We start from the raw sequence: 12,220 nt of genomic DNA on the forward strand, positions 1-12,220 counted from the left end.
AGGGCCAAGACTTCTAGCTCATCCATTTGATTCCTCATACTGCATGCTTTTGTGTAGAAGCACTTCAAATGCGCCTCCCTACACTCAGCGCCTTGTGGAGCTGACCGCAGGACCTCACTAGCACACCGTCCCTCTGATTCTAGCGCACCATCCCTCAGCTCATCAGCGGTGTGCCTAGTTTTATCCCCTTCCTCCTTCGACTCTAGTTTAAAACCCTATCCATCAGCCCTGCCAACTCCTGAGCAAAAATCCTTACCCCTCTCTGAGAGAGTGTGGTGGTTTTACTTGGGTAGGCAGCTGAGCTTCACCACGACCGCTCTCTCACTCCCCCTCCTCAAAGAGGAACAGGGAGAAAATACGATGAAAAGGGCTCAAGGGTTGAGATAAGGACAAGGAGATCGCACAGTAATTATCGTGACGGACAAAACTCAGCATAGGGAGATAGTAAGATTTATTGCTTATTAGTAACAAGCTAGAGAAGTGAGAAACAAAGGAGAGAAACCAAAAGCACCTTCTCCCCCATCTACCCTCTTCCACCTCCTCCCCCCGAGCAGTACAGGGGAACGAAGGAACGGGGGTTATGGTCAGTCTACAGTGCTTCTTCTCTGCCGCTCCTTCTCGGTCACTCTCGTCCCTTGTGCTGTGGGGTCCCTCCCACGGGATGCAGTCCTTGCTGAACCGATCCGGCATGGGCTTCCCACAGGCAGCAGCTCTTCCAGAAATGCTCCAGATATGGGTCTGTACCATGGGGCCCATCCCTCAGGATGCTTTCAACCTGGGTCAACTGCTTCAACCTGGGTCCCCCACAGGCAGCAGCTCCTGCCAGGTCACCTGCTCCTGCATGGGCTCCTCTCCACAGGCAACAGGTCTGGCCCGGAATCTGCTCCGGCAGGGGTCTTCCACAGGCGGCAGCCTCCGTCAGTGCAGGGCCACCTGCTCCACCGCGGTCTCCTCCACGGGCTGCAGCATGGAACCCTGCTCCACCGTCGTACTCCATGGGCTGCATGGGGACATCCTGCTTCACCACAGGCCACAGGGGACTTCTGGTCCAGTGCCTGGAGCACCTCTCCCCCTCCTTCTTCACTGACCTTGGCACCTGCAAGGCTGTTCCTCACTGCTCTCACTCTCCCAGCTGCTGTATGTGGCACAGTGTTTTTTTCCCTGTCTTAAATATGCTCTCACAGAGGCGCAAAACAACATCGCTTATTGGCTCAGCTCTGGTCAGCAGAGGGGCCCTTAGCAAACATGGGGCAGCTTCCAGATCCTTCTCACAAAAGCCACTCCTATGGCCCCGTGCTACCAAAACCTTGCCACATAAACCCACTACAGGGAGGCGCATCTCATCTGGTGGTGGCAGGCCAGTGTCACATAGACCCTCCCATGATCAACAAGCCCAAAGTTCTACCAGTTGCACCAGTCCCGAAGCTACGTGTTAATGTGATGAGTCTGCTTGTCAGCATTGGAATTCTGTGTGCATCCTCCCTATCGGAAGGACAGAGGCAAACACAACCTGTGCCCCTGATCCTTCAAGTAGTCGCCCCAAAGCCCTAAAGCCCCCTTTTTTTAATAAGCGTTAGTAACAAAAACTTGAACAAGGTGGAGATAAATCAACTTGGCTACAACATTAAAGATGAGCTTTGCGCAGTGGTCAGTTGCTGGCTGGCTTGAGGCGCGTGGCTGAGGGTCTCTAATGAATTGTATGACTGATTCGGGCGCGTGGACAGCACATGTGGTTACGGGGAAAGTATATGTAGCAGAGAAAAATGGCAATAAACGCCTTCTGCTCAAGAGGCATCGGGAGACCGTGTCTTTCATCCCTTCAGGTCTGCCCCCTTCCAACTCAGGATATTCTATGATTCCAAGTGTGGAACCCAGCATTTGGCCTTGAATGCCACGCAGCTGGATGCGGCCCGTTGATCCAGCCTGTCCAGATCCCTCTGCAGAGCCTTCCTGCCTGCCCTCAAGAAGGTCAATGCTCCTGCCCAGCTTGGTGTCGCCCACGAACTTACAGCGCCCGGTGGGGTCCATCCAGCCCAGGCGCGTGTCACAGTGGCACCCATTGTGACGTCACTTGGTGACACCCCAGGGCTCCGCCTTATAAGAGCGCAGCCGTGGCTCAGACCCTCAGTGTCGGTGCACGGCAGTGACGGACAGGGCAGGAGCACAGGGCCTTCGAGGAGTCCCCGAGCATAGCCCACGTCCCACAATGCCGCAACCGCCCGCCCAGAGGAGCCGCCGGTTTCTCCTTGCGAGCTCTCCCAATCCAGAGGCTCTTTCTGAATGGGATGAGGAGGGAGGCATGCCCCCCAGGCAGCCCAGGCTGGCCTGGCAGGAGACCTGGTCTTCTAGGGGCAGCAACCGGCCAGCAGAGGACAGCTTGCTGGCAGAGGACAGAACCCCAGTCGAGGCCATTTTGCCGGCAGAGGACAGCAGCCCGGCAGAGGCCACTGCTCAGGCAGCAGTCAGCAGCCAGGGAGAGGACAGCAACGATGAGTCGCAGCTGCTGGATCCCAGTGAGTCTTAGGGATGGGGTGGGGAGGGTTGGGGACAGTGAGACCTCAGCTTGACTCTGGGACTCCTTTCCTGGGTAAAGTGGCGCTTGGGCTGACGGGGCCGAGCTTCCTCCGCAGCACCACAGAATCCCAGGACGCTTTGAGCTGGGGGGGACCTCGGCGATCACGATGCTTCCCCCCAGCCCAGGCTGCCCGAAGCCCACCCAGCCTGGCTGTGGGCAGTGCCAGGGAGGGGGCACCGCAGCCTGCGCCAAGACCTCACTGCCCTGGGCGTGAAGGATAGAAATCCCTGCCTGTCCAAAAGAAACCTGCCCTCTTTGAGGTTAAAGCCGTCACCCCTTGTCCTGTCGCTGCAGTCCATGATGAAGATCCCCCCCCAGCTTTCCTGGAGGCCCCTTTGGGCACGGGGAGGCCGCAGCGAGGTCCCCCCGCAGCCTTCTCCAGGCTCCACAAGCCCAGCTCCCTCAGCCTCTCTTCCCAGCGGAGCTGCTGCAGCCTCTGGGCATCCCCGCGGCCTCCCCACGTCCTTCTGGGGCTGGGACCCTTCCTCTTCTCACCCCTGCATTCAGCCCCTCGCTGCAGCACTCTTTCCTTTCCTCCTTTCCAGATAAGGCATGGAAACTGCGCAGAGACAAGGCCGTGGAATTCATCAGGGCGTATGTCAGAGGCAAAGAAAAGGTAATGGCAGCTGCTTGCATCACAGCTGTGCTCCCGGCGCTGCCCTCCAGGAGTCCCACACAGCCCCAGACCCCTCAAGGCTTTGGTCCTGCTGGCCGTGGGTGTCCCCCTAATGCTCTGTTGGTGTCTTTGTGGCTGCCAGGACGACGAGGAGCAGAAGATGCTGTTCCTCAGCAAAATCTGCGATCTGTGCAGAACTGTCACAGAGAAGGGTGTGCCGATGAACTTGCATGGCTTCTGCAGCAAACATAAGCTGGTGGAGAACATCATGGTGAGAGGATGCGCAGCGGGTTGGGGAAGGGGCAAGGCCCCCCGGCACCAGCCCCCTGGGAGGCGAGGGCTGGGGCAGCGCTGGCTCTGCTGCTGCTGGGTGCCGGCAGCTCCAAGGTCTCATCCTGCTTGTGCTCTGCAGGCGCTACTGGAAAAGGAGCCCGTGGACAGCTTGCGCACAGAATTCCGGCAGAAGGCCATGGAGACTGTCACCGTCCTCAGGTGCGTGCCCAGCCCCTGGTGGCAATGTCCTGGTGGCCCTGAAGCTGGCAGGGAGGCTGCCCGTCCCTCCCAGGGATGCCCGGCCAAGGGAGGTCCGTGTCCTCCTTCATAAGCCTCGAGGCACTGCGTCCAACAGGCTCCTCTCTCTCTCTCCTTCAGCAACACCGTACCGACAGCACTGCGTGGCAAAAAGGAGAGACTCCTGCATGTGTGCTGCAAGAGCGTCTTCTTTCTGCCTCTGGAGTCGGACATGCCAGAGACAGAAGGAGTGCTCTACGCCAAGGTATGTGCTGGGTGAGGTACCGGCACCCCCAGTCCTGCTGAGCTGCTGCCTTGCTTCCCCGTGCTGACACAACCAAAGACCAGTGATGGGCTGGGGTCCAGATTTGCTTTCCCAACCTCACCCCTTCCCCTTCCCCGACCTGATCTTGTGCTGTAGGAGGTCTGCACGCAGCGGCTTTTTAGCCCCAAAGCCACTCCTGAACTCCAGAGGGGCTCAGAGCCAGCTCCTGGGGGTGAGGAGGGCCACAGAAGTAATTCGATGCTCTTCTGTCCTCCCTGCAGACTATGAGTGCCATGGACCTCATGCTGGTGGCCTTCATACTCAACTGTCCAAAGACCAGTTCCAGCACAGAGTTGCTGAATATTTTGGAGGTTTGGCATTTGCAAAGAATTTCCAAAGAATCCTCTCAGGTCACATTTGCAGACCACTGTCAACCCAGCAACTTCTCTCCTCACAGGCGCTGCTGGACTTTGCCCACTCCAAAAACCCAGCTGTGCGTGAGAGAGCTGTGAGGAGGATTGAGAGGCTGGGTGATTTCATCGTCAGGTATTTTGTGACTGAGGTAAGGCACAAGGAACCCTCCACCCTTTCCTGCATCCCAGAGCATCCTGCCACTCAGGGGTGCCTGTGAGGCAAACCTGGATGCACGTGAGTGCCTCAGCACTGTGAAGCGAGGGTCTTCGTCCCTCCTTTGCCCCTGCTCTTCCCTCCCCAGGCCGTGCTCTCTCAGGGGCTGGCTCTGCCTCCACTAAGCCCTTTGTCTCTCCTCCCTTCCTCCCCCAGAACTCAGATGACTATGAAAAATACAAGCACAGCCACGATGATTCTAGAGAGCTCTACATCCCCATCCTGGGCAAGCTGCTGGGCCACCTCTTCATTTTCAGCAATAGCAATGATTCCTTTGGACGCGCAGCTTTGGATGCTCTTTTTCACTTCTACAAAATCGTCAGAGAAGGAAGAGGTAAGAAGGTGTGGTGGGCAGCGTCCGTCTGCACACAGACATCTACTGATTTGTCTACTTGTTTTCCCCAAGTATTGTGAAGGATTATTCTTTTGCTTGGTGGAGGCTGCCCACGGAATTCTGCCAGGTTCCCTGACCTCCTCTGCTCCTCACAGCAGCTTCCCGCAGCATTCTGGCTATCGTTTTCTGCAGAAGCTAGACGCACACCTGATGTCCAGGAGCAGTTCTCTGCTGCTGTCCTTCCCAACCCTCCCCAGATCACCTACCACGCTGTTTTGTGGTCTCCCCCAGTCTAAGCCATCAATCGATGAGCACTTCCCAAACCACATCTTCCCTGAGGAGTGAACAGCAGAGCCAGCCGTGCATCACCAGGGATGGTGACGCCCTCCAGAATGCTCCCTGACTGTTTGCTCCCTGCCGTCTTAAAGGCAGGTGGTGTCAGGAGGCTTCCTGCACATCCTGACCCCGAGCAGAAGGGGATCTGTGACACGCTGCTACCCCCACGGCACCCAACGCCATTGCTTCTCCTCCTTCTGCATCATCCCTGAGGTCCCTCTTGCTCCCAGCACTCCTCACCTTGCGCTTTACATCCCTGCCCATCACTCTCCTCACCATGGGTCTGAGCCTCCCTCCTCAACCATTCCTAGTGAAAGTGCTTTTCATTATTTGGCAAGCTTGTTGGCAAAGATGCTCTTCCCTACTGACTCTTTGGTGTTGCCCCCTGTTTAGAATGCAGATTGAGAGAGGACATGGAAAATTATGCAAAGAGACACAAGAATTTGGAGCATACAACACTTCCATTTTCTATAACATCAACTCCCTGTGAAATTGCCAAGGTAATGAGCTCTGGCCTTGCTGGGGATCTTGTCCGCAGCATCAGCAGGCATCTCGTGTGAGCAAAGGGGTCCAGAACTGGTGGGGCTGGCACGGCCTCAGTCGCCCTGGTGAGAGGGTTCCTCTTGTCCCCAGGCTGGGGCTATGCAAAGGCTGCTCCCCTGTGTCCTGGCAGCAGCTCCAGCCCTCCTGGCCACCAGCAAGCCCTGGTTACCTGCAGGGCCAGCACTCTGGCCCCATATGCCCCATCCTCACCCCTTCCCCCGAGGGCCCACTCTCCAGAGCTGCCCTTGCTGCTCAGCTAAGCAGCACCCTTGGGACACTCAGTGCGGCATGTCTTCGCTCCTCCTTCTTCCCACAGGGGTTTGGAGGACATCTCTTCCCTGCTGAGAGGCTGGACATCATCCTCACAGCCCTTGAAGCTTTACAAGACTCCAGCATCCATGACAAGCAGGGGGCCTGCAGCGTGCTGGACGCAGCCTTGGAGGACCCTGACTACTGGCTGACAGATGTAAGTGGCCTGTGGCCATGGCCCTGCCCTTGAGCTCTTCCAGGCGGTGTTCCTCTCTCCTTCCCTGCCTCCCTCCCTGCTTCCCTCGCACATTGAGGTCTCTTGGGCTCCAGAAGCAACCTGAAGCCAGCAGAGAGCAATGGAAGGGGCCAAAGTTTAAGTGGCAGCTGTGGAAATGGTTGCAGTCTGCTGGCAACACCATTCCCACTTTGTCCCCCAAGGTGCCAACGATCATGGAGTGCATCAGGAAAAACCTGGGCAGCATCCACACGGCATCGGCGCGGCAGTGCCTGGACTCCCTGCTTCTCCAGCTGACCAACGTGATGCCCAGGGAAGAAGTCAAGAACCTGCTGCAGTTCTCTCCGCCACATGACAGGTCCTGGCCTTAACATCCTTGAGGGCTTGTTCCGCGTCGGGAGATGCACCCGGGGACTCTCTGCTTGCCACACCAATGGCAAAGAGCAGGACATCCCCAAGGAGCACAGCCCTCCTTCCCACCAATGTGTTCCAGCCCTACTGGGCCAGCCAGGGCTGCAGCAGCCCAGCTGTCCAAGGCAGCCCAGAGTCCCCCTGCCCCCAGGGAACACCAGCTCAGCCCCCTCCTGCTTGCCCAGGCTGGGCCCTCAGTGCTCCCCAAGTCACAGGGGCTGCAGGACAGCCTGGGTCCTCTGGGGCTGGCCCAGTTTGTGGCCCTGCGGCTGAGGCAGCCTCACTGACAGAGTATTCTGGGCTTGCAGCACTGACCTGGGCATGTGGGAGGTGATCCTGGCCATGCCGCAGACCTTGGAGAAGGTTCTAAACATCATGATGGAAGACTTGCCGCTGTACAACTGGTGCACCGCTGTCAGCGAAAACACCTGCATCCGTCGCTTGGCTGTGAGTTCCCAGATGAAACCTTGCTCCCAGCAGGGCTACGTGTGCCCCTTCAGGCACACAGGCACAGCCCTGTGCCCATCTACCCCCAAACTGCCAGCTCCCGCAGGACGTACGGACACATGGTCCCTGGGGCCGGCAAGCCCCCGTAGCTCCCCGCGCCTGGTGCCTCTTTTGTGCCAGCTGGCGCTGCCCCATCCCTGCCCAAAGGTGGGAGAAGAAGAGGCTGCAGGGAGCCCTGCAGGCCCTGCCAGGCTCTCACTGCTCTTTCTTGCAGATGCTGGCCCAGAATCACATTTCTGAGGAGGACTTTGGTAACCCAGTGCACCTCCAGAGCTACCTGAAGCACCCAAGCCCAGAGATGCGCTTGGTGGTTCTGAAAGGGCTCTGCACCGTGTCAGAGAGACCTGAGAAGGTGAGCGGGCCATCATCAAGCAAAGCCATGTTGGCAGCCTGGGGCTTTGCTCTTCTGCCCTCCCGTCCCTCCCCGCGGCCAGGAAGCAAGGCAGGAGGCTGGTGCTCAGGAACCAGAGCCCTTTGCCCAGGGTGGTCTCTCACTGCCTCACGGAAGGGAAATGGTGTCTTTCCTACAGGCAAGAAAACTTCAGGTCCTGCTGCCAGACATCCTGGAGGCCCTGCAGGACACCAACACAGACGTGGTGATGAAGGCCCTGCTTGTGCTGAAAAACGTGATGGCTCATGTGGAGAGGAGGAAGGCCAGTGGCCCGGCTCTGCAGCTGGCTGAGAAGCTCCTGCCACTCTTTGACCACGTAAGTGTGCTGCGGGAGCCCGAGCCCTCAGCTGGGCCCCCTGTAATGAGGGCTGCCCTTCAGCCCGGCCCTGTGGGCAGCACTCAGGCAGGGCCTTCCCAGTCTCCTCGTCAGCCCAGGCGCTGGGGAGCTCTGCTTGGGCATGGCTGGTGCGGCTGGTGGCGAAAGTGGGGTGGCTGGCGGGCAGCCTGCGATGGCAACCGATTGCATTGCCCTTCACGGGCACCAGGCCTTGCAGCTGCCCCTGAGCAGCTCCTCTGGGAAGGATCCAGCGCTGAAGCATCTCACAGTGCTGTGAGCTCCCTTCACATCGGCCATGCTAATGCTGAAATTCCTCCTGTCCTCCTCCCTGCCAGGCGTCCAGCCAGGTGCAGGAGCACTCCATCTGCCTCTTCCAAGCCGTGGTGGGGGCTGTGCTGCGGCAAAGGAAGAAGAAAATGAAGAGCACCGTGCACAGGAGCCTTCTCCCACTCTACTTTCACACGAGAGACCAGAGTGAGAGCGTAGCAAAGGTACAGATCTCAGAGCTGAGCAGTTACGTGGGCAAGGCTGTGCCGACACCACAGGGTTGCTCTGGGGGATCTCCGGCCGGCAGCATGAGCTGCCTCCGGTGGTGGCTGTCCCGTGGCCTTGCCTTGGCCACTGAACCCAGTGCACGCTGTCCCCCACCACAGCCTCCCATAACACGCTGGGAAAGGCTCACAGCCCTGCCAAGAGGAGGGGACAGAGGGTCTCCTTCCCAAGGCTGTGGTGCTACCTCCCAACCTCTGTTGCTCCGCAGGCCTCTGGGGAAGCTCTTGCCGTGGCTGCAGAGTTTCTGCGATGCAAAGAGCTCAAGCGCTTGGCCCAGACAGAACAGATGTGGAGGATCGGGGAGTGCTTGGTAAGGACCCAACTTGGTTTGCCCCAGCTGGGCAAATGTGCCCAGCCAGAGCCCGCTGCCTGCAGCCGCATCCTCGCTCCCTTCCTTCCAGCACAGAGCCCCAGGGGGCTCTTCTGCAGGCCCCTCTGCCCTCCCTGCCCCCAGGATGCTGGAGGAGACCCTGGAGAGGGTGTGCAAGCCCCGTGACCTTGCGTTCTCTCTCTCTCCAGCTGCAGCAGGACAGAGGCAGAGTAGAAGAATACCTGCAGCAGAGCCAGCCCTACCTGAAGGCCACTCAGACCCTTTTGCGACTTGAGGCCGTCAGATTCATTGGTGAGCCCAGCCCCTGGGTCCCTCTTGGGGCAGCCTTTGGCAGCCCCAGGCACTGCCCTGGCAGTGAGGCACAGCCCTGTTGCCCCCAGAGCCCCCCGACTGGGCTCTTGCTCCAGGGTGCAGGAGGGGGCACAGCCTGGCTGGCCAGGCCAGGGGCTGTGCTGCTGGGAGCGTGCTGGGGAGCGGGGCTCTGATGGGATCTCTGTGTCTAGGTCTTGCTGCTCGCTACTGCAAGGACCAGAGCGAGGAGAAGCTGAATGAAATCCTCAGTGGTGAGTGAGGGCAGTGGGGGGTGTGCTAGTGCTGGGGGGACAGCGGCAGAGGCCCCCGTGCCTTGCCCTGCTCCAGGGAAATGCTTCGGGGCGGAGGAGCAATGCAGCCATAGGAACGAGGGAGAGGAGACGGGGTAGCCCGTGGTGTCAGGGAATGGCCTCCCAGCCTGGAGCTGGGCAGTGCCGCTGGAAGGGTTGAGTGTCCCTGAGGAAGAGTCAGGGGAAAGGGCAGTAAGGCTGACAGAAGGTGGGAGCCTGTTGTAGAGCACGCAACCAGGACGAAGAGGGAGATGAAACAGCCTACAAGCAGCTAGGAGCAGGGTCACGATTGCTAGCCCTTGCTCTCATGGGGAAGCACAATAGCGAGAGGAAAGAGTCCAGGAGATTCCTGGAGTGTGTGAATCCTCCCAAGGGATGGAGGCAGGTGGTGAGGGAACCAGCTTGTGAAGGTGCCCCACTTGACCTGTGGTGCGCAGGTGGGTGCATCTGGGACATTGCTGAGCAGCAGCTTTCAACGGATTCCTTTGTCCCTCCTGCTCCTCCTGGCCTGGGGAAGAGTCGAGTGGGGCTGGCATGGTCTGCAGGGGATGCCTGGGGATCTCTGGAAGGAGAGGGGTTTTCATCTCTGCTCTTCTTTTTTTTGCAGTCCTCCAGCCTTCAGAGAAAGACCCGGAACCCATGGTCCGTTCCCTGGCAGTTCAAACCACCCTGATCCTGACGTCAAGGCATGACGCAATGCCAAGACGGAGATTTCCACTGCCGTGGTGCTGCTAGCCCCGCAGCAGTCCTCAAAAGAGCAATATATATTTTAATAGAACTAGGTTGTTGTCTCATTATTCCAGCAGCTCCTTCAAAGTGACTCGGTGCCATGACGCTGAGCTAACTTGGAGGCCACCAAGGACGTCTTTCCCCTGGGCCCGGTGACTGCATGGTGCCTACTCAACCAGTGAAAGAGTCACAGAACCCTTGCGCTTGGAAAAGTGCCTTCAGCTCAAGTCCAAGCGTCAGCTAACACTACCAGGCCCACCACAAAACCACGGCCCTTAGCGCCAAGTCCACGCATTTCTTTAATAGCTCCAGGCCTGGGGACTCCAGCAGTGCCCTGGGCAGCCGGTTCCACCCTTTCCATGAAGAAATTCTTCCTGCCATCCCATCCTGTGAGTCCACCTGTGGTAGGTGCGCCCGGGTAGAAGAACTGCTCAGCCTCCTGGCAGAGCTTCGGGAGGAGGTGGGCAGGCTGAGGAGCACCAGGGAGTCGGAGAAGGTTGAACTGTACTCTGCCAGCCCTGGGACAGATGCGTCAGGCAGACACAGCAGAGGAAATGGAGGATCCCCTACCCTCTGGCCATCAGGCAGAAGGAGTGCATCTCAGTGACGAAGGGATGGAAGTTTAGATCTGCTCGGAGCAGCAGGCGAACCCTTCCTTGCCTACCTCACCTTCCTTTCAGGTGTCCTGAACCAACAGACTCTGGAACTAATGGACACACAAACGATGATGTGCATGAAGGTCCATCCAGGTTGGAGGGGTTTTCTAGGGCAAGTCAGCCTTCCCCAGTATCACGACCACCTCCATCAAGAAAAAGAGAAGGGTTACTGTCATAAGCGACTCCCTTCTGAGCAGAACAGAGGGCCGCATACGCCAACCTGACCAAACCCATGGAGAAGTCTGCTGCCTCCCAGGAGATCAGGGTAAAAGATGTTTCTAGAAAGCTCACTCGCCCTGGAAGGCCCTCTGAGCATCATCCATTGCTGTTCTATCTCGACAGCAGCTTCAAAGTGGCAAAGGGAAGTCCAAGGGCAATCATAGGGGACTTCAGGGCATTGGGGCAATGGGTGAAAGGATCAGGGGCACACATAGCATTTTCCTCTCTTGGTAGCAAGGAATAATAGGGAAAGAAAGAGGCAGAGGCAGGTAATAAATAGGTGGCTCCCATGGTGGTGTCATGGACAGAATTACGGCTTTCTCCATCATGGGATGGCCCATACAACTGCAGGCCAGCTAGTGCCTGACTGGAAGCACCTTTATCAGAGGAGGAGAAAGATTTTGCACAGTTAGTTAGCAGGGCTGATCGACAGAGCGTTAAACAAGATCTGAAAGAGGAAAGGGATAACAACAGAACCACTGGTGATATGCTAGGGGATGGCACACCAAAATGGGAGGGACTGTGCGCTAGCAAGATCATTCGGCCTGCTCTATGCCACGCTGGGTACACTGGAGCACATTTGGAATGTTTCTGCACTGATGCACCCAGCATGAGGGACAAGCAGGAGGAGCTGGAAGCTTCAGCTCCATCCCAGAACAAGCGAGACTTGGTGTGCTGTGATGGACGGTTATGGGCTCTTCAGGAAGGATAGGCAGGGCAGGCGAGGCAAGGGGCTGGCACAAGGACGTGGCCGAGAGCTTCTGGGTAAGGATTAAGGGAGAAACCAATCACGTGGCTGTTGCAGTGGGTGTTTGCGATACCAATGAATTATTGGCTAAGGAACTAAGAGAGAGCTCTCTTAGCTCAGCTGCCCTTGTCCTGATGGGGGACTTCAACTTGCCAGACATTAACTGGGAAGACCACACAGCTGTTACAAGCAGGTCCAGGAGATTCCTCACACACCTTGATGACAATTCCTTGGTACAGCTACTGAGGGAGACAACAAGGAAAGGTGCCATCCTAGACCTGTTGCTTGTGAACATAGAGGGTGTGGTGGGTGAAGTGGTGATGGGCGGCCATCTTGGCCATAGCAATCATGAAGCAGTTGAGTTTAAAAATCTTTGGCGATAGGAGGAAGACTGCCAGTACACCTGCTTTTGGCAGGGAGGTTGGACCCGATGATCTCTTGAGGTCC

The 12,220-nt window shown here is 57.8% G+C and overlaps 1 protein-coding gene across 1 annotated transcript; it reads left to right on the forward strand.

The window, feature by feature from the left end:
* The first annotated feature begins 420 nt into the window (after positions 1-420).
* Positions 421-10,196, forward strand: LOC140002504 (maestro heat-like repeat-containing protein family member 7). Its single transcript, XM_072037771.1, has 19 exons — positions 421-2,513; positions 3,121-3,191; positions 3,334-3,462; positions 3,604-3,683; positions 3,843-3,966; positions 4,248-4,337; positions 4,424-4,528; positions 4,750-4,927; positions 5,657-5,763; positions 6,123-6,272; positions 6,494-6,648; positions 7,010-7,148; positions 7,423-7,560; positions 7,739-7,915; positions 8,272-8,427; positions 8,697-8,798; positions 9,008-9,110; positions 9,323-9,382; positions 10,029-10,196. The coding sequence occupies exons 1-19, from the start codon at positions 2,207-2,209 to the stop codon at positions 10,154-10,156; spliced, it is 2,499 nt and encodes an 832-aa protein (XP_071893872.1). The 5' UTR covers positions 421-2,206; the 3' UTR covers positions 10,157-10,196.
* The last annotated feature ends 2,024 nt before the right edge of the window (positions 10,197-12,220 follow it).

This window comes from Anas platyrhynchos, chromosome 4 (assembly GCF_047663525.1).
Source record: "Anas platyrhynchos isolate ZD024472 breed Pekin duck chromosome 4, IASCAAS_PekinDuck_T2T, whole genome shotgun sequence".
Taxonomy (NCBI): Eukaryota; Metazoa; Chordata; class Aves; order Anseriformes; family Anatidae; genus Anas; species Anas platyrhynchos.

Excerpts from the sequence above, each read along its gene's own strand:
- LOC140002504 (XM_072037771.1), top strand. The coding sequence starts at position 2,207 with ATGCCGCAACCGCCCGCCCAGAGGAGCCGCCGGTTTCTCCTTGCGAGC. Across the intron at positions 8,428-8,696 it reads AGAGTGAGAGCGTAGCAAAG|GCCTCTGGGGAAGCTCTTGC; the intron begins GTACAGATCTCA and ends GTTGCTCCGCAG. Across the intron at positions 8,799-9,007 it reads GGAGGATCGGGGAGTGCTTG|CTGCAGCAGGACAGAGGCAG; the intron begins GTAAGGACCCAA and ends CTCTCTCTCCAG.